This window comes from Pholcus phalangioides, unplaced genomic scaffold (assembly GCF_987345545.1).
Source record: "Pholcus phalangioides strain wild (caught in Gottingen) unplaced genomic scaffold, Ppha-v1.0 ptg000042l_1, whole genome shotgun sequence".
Taxonomy (NCBI): domain Eukaryota; kingdom Metazoa; phylum Arthropoda; class Arachnida; order Araneae; family Pholcidae; genus Pholcus; species Pholcus phalangioides.
The window spans coordinates 20,960,794-20,976,561 of NW_028301628.1; the positions used below are offsets into that span (position 1 = coordinate 20,960,794).

Genomic DNA, 15,768 nt, shown 5'->3' on the forward strand with positions numbered 1-15,768 from the left:
TCCGCAATTGTGTACAGTTGAAAAGTAATAAAGACACCAGACAAAAAAAAAAAGTTATTTCTAAGCAATTTCAAAAATTTATGCCTTTTAACGCTGGTATCACACTATAAAAGTTCCTTGACAAAGATCTTTTATAAAATAAGTTTGACAGAGAAATATGATTGTTTATCAAGGTTGACCATTACACTAAGTAAAAATAAACTTGAATAGAAGTTTTATAAAAAAATTTTGTCAAAGAACTTTTATTTATTGAGTAATACCGGTCTTAAGAAACTTTTGGGCCAAAGGAAATTAGTCTTAGTTTGACAACCCATTGTGAAAAACATTTCTCTACCACAAATTCAAAATAAATTGCATATGATCAGTAAAATATATCAATAACAAAGCAATATTTATTTTTCTAATTTGAAAAAAAAAACAATGAACAATATCTGGTGAGAGAAACAGTATACTTTTTCATAAACTTTAACAATTGTAATGTTATTTTAATAAACAATGTTAAGGCACTGACAGGCTGGTAAAGGACGTCTCTGATCAATAATGCCATGATAAAGAACATAGGTAGCCGTTGAGCTTGCAGAGAAATACAGAAAATACAGTCAAATACAATGGTTTATACCAATAGTTCTGCTGGAAAGGAAATTCCTTCAGCTGTAAAAAACTAGAAAACCTTTCCCAAAAAAGGAACGCTCATTGGCATAAAAATTTATGGTTCAAAAATGGCATTTTTTAGAGTTTTATTCACTTTAAATGAATCTAAATTTGGCAAACTGACAAAGAAATAAGCAATAACTTACAAATTACTATATGGAAATGGAAAATAAGATTAAATACACACTTTGACATGCAATTTTACAACACACTTAATACAAAGGGGGAAAAAAAAAGGTAAACGATAACTGAATATCTCATGTCGTACGCAATGGTATCATTTAACACCTCTCGAGGAAGCACAAATTATTTTCCGACAAAGACACAAAAATGAGAAAACATTACACAAATTTTGGCAACAAACTCACAGGGAGGGTAAAAATGGGCAAATAAACATTTTGATCCATCAAAAAAATCGTCAGTCTTTTTTTTTTTAATTCTCCTTCAAGTCCATTTTGGGAATAGAAAAATATTGATCAATTACTTCAAGATGCCACAACTTTGAATGGACTGCCAGGGATATTGTCTTCACCCCATTTAACAATTACAATATGGTCACCAGTTTCTTTAACCGTGTAGCTTACTTGATACATGTTGCGACCTAGATGTTTCACATAAACCTCATCGCATGGACCTTTTGGACCGTAGACAGCACAATACAGTACATTGTTTCCTGAAATGAGGCAAATCAGGATACAGCATGTGTTAATCTTATAACTGAAATAACAATAATATAGAGCTAATAATTTGCAGGTTGTCATTTAAAATTTCAAATAAAGATTTACCCCCTCCTCGCCACTGCAAAATTCTATGATTCTATAATGTATTTTTTTATCGTTCCTAAAATTTACTGCCCTTGGCCATGCCCTCCTCCCCACAAGGGTAGGGCTCCAGCCCTGAGGGGGGGGGGCTTTGGATGATTCTCACTGTTTTTTCACACTACAAATTTACTATAAAAAGGCCCAGTGAAAGTCTGATGTGGGAGGACCATGCTTGTGACAATAGCTCACTTTGACTATGGCCCTGATCAAAAAAAGGCCTTACCTGCATCACCACAATTGACAGTGAACTGACTGGCTTTGTGTGGGTGGGCTCTCTTCAAACCCATTCCTTTGCTCGTTACTTTAAGCGGATTGGACTTGAATCTTGGCAGATGGTCAGCTTTTTGTTTGGCTTGCTTTGTTACAGTCTCCAGGACAACTGATGACTGCTCGTGGGAGCTTATCTCGGTGACGGCATGACCTAAATACAAATTTCAGAACATTAGCATCTATTGCAATGACTATTCTCAGTATCAGTTATCATGCATGGACTTTAACTCAACCTCAGACTACATTGAACTCATTAAAAACCAGAAAAAAATTGATTTTTCACAAACTAAATATAATTTCCATAAGTTACCATAAAAAAAAAAAAAAAAAAAAAAAAAAAAAAAATCAATGGATGCTTAATTTCAGTGAACTATGAAATTAATTACCAGAACATGGCACTCTAAATGGGCTTCCACTAATATGGTAACCATTGTATTTCACTGTTGCTAAGTAGTCTCCTGGCGCTAGAGGTGTATAGCGCACTTTGTAACCTTCTTCGACCTCAGAACAATCCATTGCCACTTTTGATGGTCCATCGATCGTCACGGCTAATGTTCCAGCACCGGCGCTGCATGTGTCAACAATGAAGTCTGTTTTCTGACCTGCAAATATTCAAGAAACAAAACATTATTCTCATGAAATTCAGTAAGGAAAAAAATTAAACATAAAGAAAGAAAAAGCAGTTACTGAAAAAAAAGGCCACTTTTCATTACCTGTTTTTGTCTCCTTTAGACCTGGACCATAGGCTTGCACAGCTGCTGGATCAGCTTCATCTTGTCCAATACGTAGTCGGAAAGGAGATTCAGGTATGTGGATGCCATTGCAACGCAAGTGAATCATGTGCACTCCATTTTCACGTGGAATAAACCGCAAAGCCCATTGGTCTGGAAAAAAATGGTAAAAGAAAATCAATGACAGAAATGTGTCAAATGACCTACAATTTAAAAAAAAAAAAATTATTTTTATATATATATAAAAATCAAATCGAAATGAATAATTACCTTCATCAAGAGGTGCCACAAAACAATCGTCCTCATTACCAGATGGTGATATGACTTTACCATCAAGGTTCCCTTTGCAGCCATTCATTAAAATTGCTAGAGTCACTGGTTTGTTAACCTTTACATTATCTGGAATTTGGCCCAACTCAATTTTAGCTACATCACCCATTTGGGGCATGATGAAAACATGGAACGGGCTGTCTGGGATGTGCTGCTCATTAAACTTTATACCAACTCTGTAATCACCTGTAACAATATGAATAACAAAACTTCAATGTTATTTAAAAACAACTTTTTTTTTATAAAACTTTTTAAATAAAATTTATCACATTCTTGCCTGGTTTCAATGAAAAATAAAAATCAATGAATAGACTAGGCAATGGCCCTATATTTTACCTGGTTCTGTTACAGAGTAAGAAACATAGCAAGAGCCATCCTTGCGATCTTTGAAGTCTATGTCAGCTTTAGACGGCCCTTCAACGGAAATAGCCAAGCTTCCAGCACCAGCTTCTCTGGTCCATACGTCAAATTCACCTGAAAAAAAAAGCAAGATATTTAATGTAATGCTATTTTGATTTCTAAATTTTTATGAGCAGACTTCATCAGTTTGAGCCATTCAGCAGCCAAATAAAAATTTGGAGAATAATTGTACTTCAAAAGAGAAGTACAGATATCACATATATGGCTATTGCTATCACTAAACCAAACACATGCAAGTCAAACATTCCTCTGGAGAATTTCAAATGAATTGATGTATAATGGAAAAGTCGTCTGTATCTAATGTATTTATAATGACAGTTGCAGATGTTTCATTGTCTGGCTGTATAACTGTTCACTAAGCTTTTAAGTAATAGAATATTCAGGAATCTGCCATTTTCACTTCAAAATATAGATGACAGATGGCAGCACTATTATAAAATTTATAACTTTTGGCTTTGGAGATGTCGTTTAACTTCAGAAATGACATCAAACAAGTACAGAGAATGCCAACAATTTATTTATTATATTAAACTCAACAAAAACATTAGTGTAAACTCTTACAAAGGGGAAAATAAACAAAGTTAAAATCGATGAAAAGGAAAAGCAACATATGCTGTACATCAAGCTATTTATACTCGTTGTGGGCGTAGCCACACAACACATGAACATTCGATTACGATTAATACACACAATGGTTAAGAACCAAAATATATGCAAAAACAGTCAATATTGCGACCAACACAAGATAAATATGTTAGAGCTACACCTACAGATATAGTCAGAACACATATTCAGACATTGTACTAATTTGTTGGAAATTCTTCAGAAATGTTTACAAGGTTCATGTGCAGTTAAACAGCAGTAGCCCCCTCCTAATGACATGTGCTCAGATATTTAGATATTAAAATGCTCTGAAGTAGTCAACACCTGAACACAGTTAAAGTCAGCTTGATCACACTTTTTCTGTCTCTCAATGTGCGATATAACAAGGGATTACTGAATATGTGGATTCAACATTGCTTACTTGCTATCTTCTTTTATATGAATAGACAAAAAAAGGCAAGTAGTCAAGAATGCATAGACACCCAAGTTAGATGAGAGTTGGGGGTGAATTATCTATGTCCTCACCAAGTGAAAAGTAATAAAAAAGGCAAAGTGCATTGCATGTATAATAACAAAACGTTCAGTGTCAAAGTTTGTTTTTACACAGCATAATTTACTATGACTTACATTTCTCTTTCACTTGCCCCCTCAACAAACCAGGACCACCAGCATGCACCTTGTGAGCACCGTGGTCTCTGAATGGACCAACAGTGAACTGGAAAGGAGATCCCAAGATGTGCATGTCTTTGTGGCGTACGCTCACTGTGTGAACTCCAACTTCTTTTGGCACGAACTGAACACAATAGAGGAAGTTGTCTACATCGCTGATGATTGCATCTTCTGTAACTCCTGAGGGTGAAGTTACTTTTGCAGACAAGTCAAAAGCACTGGAACCTGAAAACGAAAGGAATAAAATTTGATGACAGTGATTTCATTCAAGATTTTGGTGTGTTTCATTAATATTTACATGTGTATTAGATACAGGAGTAAAAAAAAATTACCTGGGAGATTAAATGTAAGCTTGCATTCAGAACCGACGTCAGTGACAGGTGCAGATTCTCTCTGCTTCTTGATAAATTCTCTTTGAATGTTTGATCCTTCACCCAAAACTTTCACAGTGAATGGACTGCCTGTTGAATAAGAATCAATTTTTCAGCAAAAATAAAATCAAACCCATTGACATTCTTTTCAGAATGAAATTATTAAAAAGAATTGTTCATTACCAAGGACGTGGTGATCAGCAAATTTTAAGTTTATTATATAGTATCCAGGTTCCGTGGGCTTGTAACTGACTGTCAATGTACCATCCTCATTGTCTTTGCATTCAATGTCAGCTTTGCTAGGGCCCTCAACAGAAAGACTGAGACCTCCGAAACCTGTCAGAATGAATATTTGAACTCAACAGACTGCCGGAATATGAAGATGAACATGAAATTACCAATATCCACATTAGAAATCAAGTAATAATAGCCATGAATGTGACCCACCAGCTTCTTTAGTGTCAATCTTGAATTCATTAGCGGTGTGTGTCTTGCCTTCTTTCAGAGCATTTCCAGTGACCTTCACTTTTGAGGAATCACCGATTTCTTGGTCCAAAACATTGATCTTGAACGGGCTGCCTTGTATATGCTTTCCAACCCTCTTAACATTCACCAAGTGTTCTCCAGATTCACGAGGAGTGAAAGATATGCCTATGATGAAAGCCAAAGTAAAAATATAAGATAAAATAATACTGAATATTTTTAGTAATTATCATCACTTAAAAATATTCAAAATTCATTGTATATCTTGATCTGTTAATTAAAACTTATATGATGGCAGTTTATACATACCCAAGTGGCCATTTGGAAGAACTTTCAAGAAGCATGGTTCTTCAAGCCCAGATGGTGAAATAATACTGGCATTGAGGTTTTTGTAATCTTTCTCCTGCACTTTCAGGGAAACCTCACTGGAATGTCCAACAGATATCTGGTTCCTCTTTCGGCCTTCACCTGATAGTAATACAATATTAATCATACCAATTCGGAAGAACTCTCAACTTTAAATTAAGAAGTAAATACGAATAATTTTTTCAGCAAAAAGAAAATATATTAAACCCATTCAAAAAATTTCAAATAGCAATTTGAAATTTTTGAAACAGTGGAATTTGACGAAAAAATTACCAGTGATTTTTGCTGTGAAAGGACTACCCTTGATGTGTCTGTCAGCAAACTTTACTGTTATTTTGTATTCACCCGGGGCTGCAGGTAAATAATTCACTCCAACTGTACCATCTTTGTTATCATGGCAACTTATCTCTGCTTTTGACGGACCTTCGACTGCAACAGCCAATCCTCCTAGGTGATTGAGAACATTAAAAAAAAATTTTGAGCATGCTCATTTTGAACAAGAAATTACGATTAATTTGAGAACAATGTTATATGCTTTAATGTTTATCTTTTAAAAAAGAACATACCAGCACCAGCATCTTTGGTGTAAATTGTGAAGTTTGCAGGTTCACCAGCAATACCTCTAGTAAGACCTGGTCCATACGCAGTAACATATCCACTGCTGACTGTGTCTACATGGATTTTGAATGGACTTCCTGAAAGAAAAAAGTTGTTCATTTTTAGGTGTGGAAGTCTCCAAGACTTAATTTGAGTAAGAATAAAATATAGAGCCCTCACAGCTCAAAATAATCATGTGTATTCATTAAAAAGAAATGTTTTTAATTTAAGGGAAAATACAGCCAAATATTTTACCTTTATTGAAACAAATTAGTGTTTTTTTGGTTAAAAGAGAGAAACTATACAACTTGTTCTAAAAACATTTTAATGTCAACTGTTTTCTGGTTTAGAACAGTGTAGAAATATATAAAACCTAATAAAATAGGAAATAATTTTAAAAAAAGCAAAACTTTTTACCAGGTATGTGTTCTTGATTGTACTTAACATGCAGCTCATGTAAGCCTTCTTCCTTAGGATCATATTTAATACTTATTGTACCATCCTGATTATCAATTATCTCTGGCTTATCAAATTTTCCCGAAGGCATTTTGACTTCAGCTAAGAGGGGGGAAAAAGAACCACGAGTCATTGTTTTGAAAATCATGTCTATTCAACACACACACAGTAAGAAATAATATTCTCATAGTATGTAATAGCAAATAAAGTAAAATCTTCAATAATCTTGTCAATAGTATGCAATAAAAATTCAATAAAGTCTGAGTATTTTGGGTTTACTTCTGACTCAATATTTTTCTATTTCGACTCAAACTATGTTCATACCGATGAGTAGCTTGAATTCCTACAGTTTATGTTTAAACCACACATCACTTTATTAAACAATAAAACCGAGTATGTTTTGGAGAGGAAGATCAACAGGTACACATGTTTGAGTCAAGAGGATTACACGTGTATAATAAATACTCTCATTGAAGAGTACAATACTTATGAGACAAGTTTATATACAAATAATAAAGTACCTGTTACGTTAGATGCAGATGGTACTACTATACGCTGAAGTTCAACAGATCTGAACTGAGTCCTTGATGTTGTAGTAGTGGTCTGCTGATACCTTTGAACAGTTTTCCTCTGAACTTCTTCAGAAGCCTGAGAAAAAAAAGTGAATTTTAAAATCAAACGTTCGTAACTAGGAAATAACTGTTTTTAATTCAATACCATAACTTGATGGAAATCAGGCTCATGAAGTTGATAACATGCAATCAATGTTTCATTTCGAAAAAAAAAAGAAAGATTTTCTCTAGTATCACTACTTTATACAGGTTCCATAGGTAATAGGGTGTATGGCATTTTACTGGCGAACAGTTGGTCTTAGATGCACTTCCAATTAGAAAAAGTGTTCAAATAACGTGTAGTACTCAGATACGTCATTCATGTAACAAGGGGTGTTGTATAGTTATTAAAATAAAAATTTTACCTTTTAAATGGACACCCAGTGTTCAAGAATCCTATTATAAAGTTGTTTCCCTGTCTCTTTTGATGCTAACAAAAAAAAAAAATTCCATGTTTTCAAGAGCAATATTCACAGAGATATTCAAATTCAAAAAACGGATGAAAGTTGGGAAAAAACAGCATTAAATGCGAGTAAAAATATTTTCACGCATTTAGTGCTGTTTTTCGCAACTTTGCATTCGAAAAATGGGAATATCTCAGTAAATATTGCACTAAGAAACATGGATTTTTTTTTTGTTAGCATCATGAGAGACAGGGAAACAACTTTATAATAGGGTTCTTGAACACGGGGTGTCCATTTAAAAAGGCAGCATTCTTATTTTAATAGCTATACAACACCCCTTGTTACATGAATGACGTATCTGAGTACTACACGTTATTTGAACACTTTTTCTAATTGGAAGTGTGCATCTAAGACCAACGGTTCGCCAGTAAAATGTCATACGACCTGTTACGTACCTGTGCACCCTGTATATCTGTGTTAATTTTTTTTTTTTTTGTGTGAACAACACATTCTAAAGATTTTTTTTAGAAATTTAACAAGATTTGAATTGGATTCAAGTGTTAAGGGGAATTATGATTTCTATTACAAAGATGGAAAAGGTTAGAATAGGCATGTTTGTGTATGCTAATTTCTAAGATTACTGGTTTATAATGTTTTCATGCTGATAATATAGACCAAGATCTCAATTTATTTTGCTCCTTTTGTATCAAATGTCCAAACAAAATTGCAAGTATGAATGTTCTAACTAGCAATTATAAGACTTAAAATTTCGTTTTACGCACAGGTTTCTTAAATTTCTATTGTACTGTTATAAAATGCATATCGTACAAGTGCATTAAAGCAGTGTAGGGTTGAATACTGCTCTATAACTGTATTCAAGTGCCAGTCCATAGGCACTGATCGGGTGGGGTGGATGGATTTGATGGGCTGAGAAGGGTGTTGCTACTTTTCCAACAGATACTTTTTACGTTATTCCATATGGAATATGAACGTGGGTATCTGGTAGTTCAAGTAGTTCATAGGCATTTTCTGCCGGTACCGCAAAAAAATTTCTCCTAATCTACGCAGCCGCTACATAATTTCATATTTAAAACAAAACACTGCCTCTTACTTTGTTTTTTCCGTCAGCTGGTCTATAGATGATTATTTTTCCCATTTATTTTTTTTCGGTCAGCAAATTGTTTCTTTTATTTAAGCTGGTCCGCGACATTGTTCAACTACATGTATTTTAACCAGCCCGTATGTGTAAAAAAGTTGAAAAGCACTGCTCTATAATACAGGATGTTTCAAAAAGAATCATCCGATTAAAAAAAAATCATAACTATTTAGCTTTTAATCCGTTCTGATCGAATAATGTATAGGTAGAAAGAGGGAAATTGGTTTCACGCAGTTGCCGACAGGTAGCGCTAACGCTCTTCCTTCGGCCGCCACTTCAGTGTTTTTCAAGATTGGCTTTTCCCACAGCTAGAAACCAATTCGGACGACTTCATTTTCTAGCAGGACGGGGCACCACCACACTGGAGCTTTGACGTTCGAGAATTTTTGAACAATCTCATTCCTAACCGATGGATCGGCCGTAAGGGACCCGATTATATATTCAGTTAAACATGACTGGCCTTCAAGATCGCTGGACCTGACAGTGTGAGATTTCTTCTTGTGGGGGTTTATAAAAGACTACGTTTATGTGCCTCCCAGATACATTAGCCGAAGATAAGCGTTACAGCAGCCGTGAAGCAAACATGCTCGCAAAAGTTTGGGACGAATTTGACTACCGTATAGACATATGCCGTGCATCCCAAGGTGGACATATTGAGCACCTTTAATTTGGTTTGTAATAAAAACTGATTAGCCATATAATATAAATTAATTTTAAGTGTCTATGTTCAATATTTTTTGTAATACACACATTTCAAATCGGGTGATTTTTTTTAAACACCCTGTTACATCAAATAGGATGAATAATATACACCTAATATACTTTAATTTTGGAACAATATTTTTCTTAATCCAGTAAACTATTTCTGTCCAATACAAAACTATTTTGGGAAATATTGCTGCGATATAAAAATTTCCCTGGAAAAAAAGGCGATATCATTATTCATTACGAGCTATAAAAATTTACTTCCTGCTGTAATTTCATCGAAAAATCATGGGGGATATTATATGGTTATGAAAAATATACTAGTTTTTAATTTTATTATTTTTTAAAGAAACATATCTTGCTCCCCAGCCGTGAGCTTTGTTCCCATAATCAGCCCATGGGAACAAAGCCAAAGCTCACTGCTAGGAAGCAAGATGTGTTTTTTCTCAAATGAAAGTAAAAAAATTGTTCCCATAGTCTATGGTCCTTCCCTTGTGATCCTGCTGGGTTTACTTACACGTTCTTTACAAGTATAAATATATAGTCTTATTTTACTGTTTATAGTTACTTGATGCGATGGAATCATGTACGATTCGTATTCGATTTGTTTACTCGGTTATTTGTTTCTTTGGTTATTTGTTTCTTTGGTTATTTGTTTCTTTGGTTATTTGTCTCCGATTATTTATATATTTGTCCACTTGATTTGTTTATTCAATTTATTAAACAAAAAAAATTAATTAATCAAGTCCACCACGGTCCAGCCCCATTGGGGACATCGCTTAAATTACTCGACGGTGATAAAGCATGGACTGTGTTTGGCTTGAAAGAAGAGTCTATCGCCCTAAGTTTTTTTTTTGAGAATTTTCAATATTTATATAGTATTTAAAAGTGCATAAAAAACAATTATAAGATATCTCAGATATAAGTAAGAAAATCATGAAAAAAATTACTGGATAAGTCACGGCTTTAAATTAGTCTCAAGAGCTTAAAAAACTAACTTTTAAAGCTATACAAGACATGACTTTGAGAAATTATAATTAATATTGCTTGAAATACCAAAATACTGGCGATTTTTTAAATCGTGTGACGAAGATATTTCGATATAAAGCGATTTCATGATGGTACTAAACATAAAATATTAGTAATTTAAGAAATCTCTTCACAAAAACCAAACTTCAGAAATAATGGATCAGATCATTTAAACTTCTTTGCAAATATATTATCCTTACAGAGAAGCGATCCAGCAGGCTAGGTGTTCATATAAAATTCATTTTATTTGAAATTTTTAATACAGTATATAAGAATTTCAGAAGTTTACCTTCTATAATAAATTCAATCTTTCAAAAATTTTAATAAGCAACTGATAAATCACAGGTAAAGCATTGATTTCAATTTTCTTTCATGATCATTTCTACCTATATCTCTACAGTACAGGTTCCTTAAGAAAGTAAATTACCTCACACTAAACAATGCATCAGGGATAATTATCAATGACTTTTAATCCAGTAAATGTACGTTGTGTCTTTTCTGGTGAGAGTTAATCATTTATTTAATGGACAGGGGAATATAAATAGCGTACGTTTTCAGTTTCTAATGTCGAATAAATAAAATCGAGTATCTTCCGGAATATTAAACAAAGTACGACCGGGCGTGAGCGTTCAATTAAGAAAAAGAAGCCTTAGGTGGCTAATGCCACAAGATTGGGAAGCACTGGCGCATCTTCAAAATACGATTCCTATATTTAATTTTAGATAGTGTCACCAGCATCAATGTCTAGAGCAGGAAAAAAGGCTGCTCACAGCCATATTATACGGAACGTGGTGTACCGTCTGGGAATGCTTTTGCAAATTCATCTTTTTTTTTTTTTTTTTTATTTCTTTTCTGAAAAACTCACTAAATGATACATAACGGCAGCAACCGGCGTGTGGGTGCAACGCTGGGCACGGACCCATTTTATTTTGGGACTATCATCACGAGGTTCACGCGAATGGGTACGTTGTCTTGTCCCACTTTCAAGAGCGTGAAAAGAAGCCGCGTGTTTAATTTGCAAAATTTTTCGCGTTTAAAAGATATTTTCATTCAAAAATAATCCACAACTTCGTGATGCAAAAAATTATTAGAAACATGTTTATGCTAGCGTAAACATTTTGTCGTAAGCTTGACCTTGGCCTTGATCACTTAGCGACTTCATAGCATAATAAATATCTTGGATTTTACACACCGAGTGTTTACAATTTTTATTCACGTGATATAAAAATCATCTCTCCCATTCACCCTAGTAGCGAACATAAATGAAGTTATCTATCTAGCGCAGTTTCCCAAACTTTTCGTTCCATTGCTCCCTTCTTCAAATTTTTTTTTGTTCTCATCGTCCGCTAACTCAGTCAACCCATAGGATCCTATACTAAACCCTGAGCTTCTACCGCCCCTACAGAACTTCAAATCGCCCCACACGGGGAGATATTGCCCACTTTGGGAAACACTGATCTAGCGTTTGGAAGTCATTTGAAATTGGCTCAATGCATTTTCAGGTTGAAGGGTCATTCGAAACTGAATAGATACATAAAATCACTACGTAACACTATTGACATTCATGTCATTCCTTGCTATCACGATACTCATAATAGCAAGAAATAACAATAACTTGTCTGAAACTTACACAGTTTTGCTAATTTGGAATACGTATACTTGATGAAACGATTCATGGAGATCTAAAAATATTGAATTATTCCAGATTTTCCTAACTTGAAAAACCGAAACTAACAAAAAATTTAGTATTCGAATATTTCGAGCTTCAACGTCAACTGAAACAAATCTCTATTATGCGCAATATATATAGCGGTCTTGAACATTCATGCGACTTTTCCGAATTTTATTTGAAGTCATTAAATAAATTAAATCCATAAAAAGAGACTTCAAATTTGTGACTAGAGGAAGGTAAACATTAAGAAAACACTACGTCGAATCCCCTAAACGTAAAAAATAAATGGAATGCCAAAGCGTAATTAATCTTTCCGAGGTACCCTTGCGGCAAAATATACTTTCTTATCATTGTTCTGCCGATTGTTTTTGCAGGTGTGCAAGAAATTGCCATGATGGGTGCATAAAAGAAATTTGAATGTGTATATCATGTCAAACCTTTTCAATTGATTTTTTCATGAAAAGTGACAGTGTAAGGTCGCCTCGACTTAATACCAGCCAGTTTAATCATTACGATTTAAGAACGAATAGTGACAGTTATGTATTAGGCCATTTCAAATTTGAAAACTTTCAGCCCGATACATTGAGATAGTATCTCCGCGACAACACTTTTGGCTTCAAAACACTTCCTCGGTGGTATTAAGCATAGAATACGCGGTTAAAAGAACTCTTACCTCCGCCAAAAACAGACTTCGAAACTAACCTGAGCCAAACCGGAAGAGATTCAAAGGAGCCTTAAACTAGACGGGAAATCTACGGAACTAATGCCAAATTGAATCAAGGGCGAAAAACAAGAACGAAGAAAACAACTGCGAGTATAACAAGTTGAATTTGAAAATCTTGTTTTTCTCATTTTGTACTTACCAACATAAAGACTATTTTGCCACAAAAGAGCTAATTACAATTCTACAAAATAATTAAAAACACGAAAAACGCGTCATTTATTTCAATTTAACAATCAATGAAAATTTCATGGATTAAATTCAAGAAAAAAAATCGCTGTCTAAAGATTAAAACAATGATCTAAAATCTTCATCATAAAAGGGGTAGTCACGGAAATTAAAAGTTTAGCGAAAAATCATTGCTACGTGAGTAGGCCCAAGGTAAATCCCGAAATCAGCCGGATGACTTTTTCTCATTGAATTTTAACGATGTAGGTTGCGGTGAGGCAGGACACAGTCGGAGCTTGTTAAATACGAATAATAACTGGAATGCTTTAAATGAAACTGGTAAATGTTTGCCAGTTTGTCGAATAGCACTGAATATTTTAAAGAACTTCTGAATGATGCTCTATCATAAGGTGTTGCGGCAATGAAAAAAAAACACATGACTCTCTTTTCAAAAAACTTCACTAATGCAAGAAAAAAATACATTAAACGCTATTAAATAGCAATTTATCTTCTTTCTTCCGTTCACAGCGGTACCGATGACAAAAATTCCCCTTATGCATCAGCAATATTTTTTTTTATTTGCAACATAAGAAATCGAAGGAAATGAAAATTATCCTAACGATGGTATAAAAATGAAAACAGCGTGAAAAGGGACGACGAGTCGTTTGGCAAGGACTCAAAATCCACGACTTATTTTCGTCATTTCTCTTATTTTTCCAACATAGAGCATGCACGACAAACTCGCGTTTTTATAACTGCCTCATTTTCGATACTGGAATAGTATATGGAGGACGGGTTCGGAAGCTCGAATAGTAATAAGAACTAAACAGAGGAGTGACTGCGTGCGTCGAAGGGATGGTAAGAAAAAAACTGGAAGAGACGAGCGATTGTACCATCAAGTATTTTCGGCACAAGTTCCCTTACAATAAATGAAAAAAAAAGTGTCATCACGTATATAAAAGAAAACCCTGAAACGAATAGTGGCAATAAACTTCACAGCCAATTAAAAATAAGAAAAAGTGGCGCGTCTAATGGCTCGAAACAGCCGCAGAGCAGAAAAAGACTGTTTTCGAGCTTAGCGAATTCTGCGAGATCTTCCCAAATAATAAAACTCAAAGATTCTTGAGACGCATCAGCACGAGATAGGCATGGGGTTTCACTGAAACATTTATTACTTTGCATAGGTAATTCGTAATGAGTTTCGAATTCACACGAATTTTTTTCCCTTCAAAACACAATTTCTACCATCACAGCGATTTTAAGGTGAATACTCTTTATTCATTAGCTTTAACCAAGTATTAATAAAATCCAGCGTAATATGAGAATATGGGAATGGGCTTTTCTTCGATTCTGGCAATTCAGTGTGCCAAACATAGATTTCATAAGCCCGACCCTTTGAAATATATACACACACATATATATGCACACACACACTACTTTTACAACGATATTACATAGCAAGATTCTTGAAACAAGAGCCAATAAATTTTTTTTCATGGTGATATCAGTGTTCATTAGGTAAATTCATAATTATATATTTTCGTGGTTGATATGATTTAGTTGTCCAGTATAATTGTGTTCAGGTTTTTCCGTCCGAGTAAGGTCATTGCAGAGAAACTCAACTTTTGGAACGTTGCCACGGCGGCAGAATGAAATCCAAACACGATTTGCTAGGTTTAAAAATCCCGATTGTATTGAAGCTTTTGACATCAAAATTTCTCAGAATAATCTGTAACCTTAATATCTTCCTGGGGTAATGGGAGATGAGACCAAGGACACATGCGACATTCTGGCCCTTCCTAATTGTAGCTCGGACAAAGACATTTAAGAGAGGGTAAAAGCAGCATTTGACTTAATTACCAGTTTAACTCACAAAATAAGCATTAAAAACGGTCTTCCTCTTTTGACACTCAAACTCGGCATAAATTAAGTCTGGAAAAATTAAAAACAACGTAACGATGTTTGAAGTGATGGAATACCAGAAATTCAGACCAAATCATCATTAGTAAAAAATTCGAAAATTAGATATGAAAATTCTATATTTACGATCCTTTAAGAATTAAGTTCGGAAGAACAAAGATGCTCCCTGTATGAAAATGATGAAAACCTTGTTTTAGATTAGCCTTGACAACAGGATTTGACAAACAGTTTGGTTAGATTATCTGTTTATTCATACGGAATTATATTCGTCTTAGAATCTATTATATACGCGAGAAAGAATACGTAAGTTGAAAAGCCGTTGAAATTTCAATAATTTTATAAAGTAATAACCCAAAATTTCCAAAAGCGTAGCCTTAATACAACTAAACAATCATTGACCTGCCAAGTCTGTATGTACATCTATCACTTTCTTTTTTTGCCAGGCAAAAAGCGTAAATACAATTGAGTTGATTTTATAGCAAGTAACTTATACAATAATCGAATACGAGTGACTAAAATAAACCAGAAACATTACATTTCAGCAGGAAGTTTTTCTTTCTCCTTCAAAGACTACTTCGCTGAAACGACAGAACTACGAACCAACGTATTTACCG

The 15,768-nt window shown here is 34.4% G+C and overlaps 1 protein-coding gene across 4 annotated transcripts in view; it reads right to left on the reverse strand.

Annotated features, from left to right (window-relative positions):
- Nucleotides 1-370: 370 nt before the first annotated feature.
- The window catches only part of cher (filamin A protein cher), a 104,827-nt gene continuing 89,429 nt past the window's right edge, over nt 371-15,768 (reverse strand). For all 4 annotated transcript variants that reach the window (XM_089255502.1, XM_089255501.1, XM_089255504.1 and 1 more), the window contains 15 exons: nt 7,290-7,416; nt 6,730-6,870; nt 6,282-6,410; nt 5,989-6,162; nt 5,659-5,817; nt 5,314-5,517; nt 5,050-5,202; nt 4,828-4,956; nt 4,454-4,720; nt 3,140-3,277; nt 2,744-2,989; nt 2,456-2,626; nt 2,129-2,344; nt 1,696-1,893; nt 371-1,324 (listed from right to left, as the gene is read on the reverse strand). In XM_089255502.1, the coding sequence (XP_089111628.1) occupies nt 1,137-1,324; nt 1,696-1,893; nt 2,129-2,344; nt 2,456-2,626; nt 2,744-2,989; nt 3,140-3,277; nt 4,454-4,720; nt 4,828-4,956; nt 5,050-5,202; nt 5,314-5,517; nt 5,659-5,817; nt 5,989-6,162; nt 6,282-6,410; nt 6,730-6,870; nt 7,290-7,416 (2,640 nt within the window). In that variant the 3' untranslated portion in view covers nt 371-1,136. The remainder of the gene's footprint in view (nt 1,325-1,695; nt 1,894-2,128; nt 2,345-2,455; nt 2,627-2,743; nt 2,990-3,139; nt 3,278-4,453; nt 4,721-4,827; nt 4,957-5,049; nt 5,203-5,313; nt 5,518-5,658; nt 5,818-5,988; nt 6,163-6,281; nt 6,411-6,729; nt 6,871-7,289; nt 7,417-15,768) is intronic.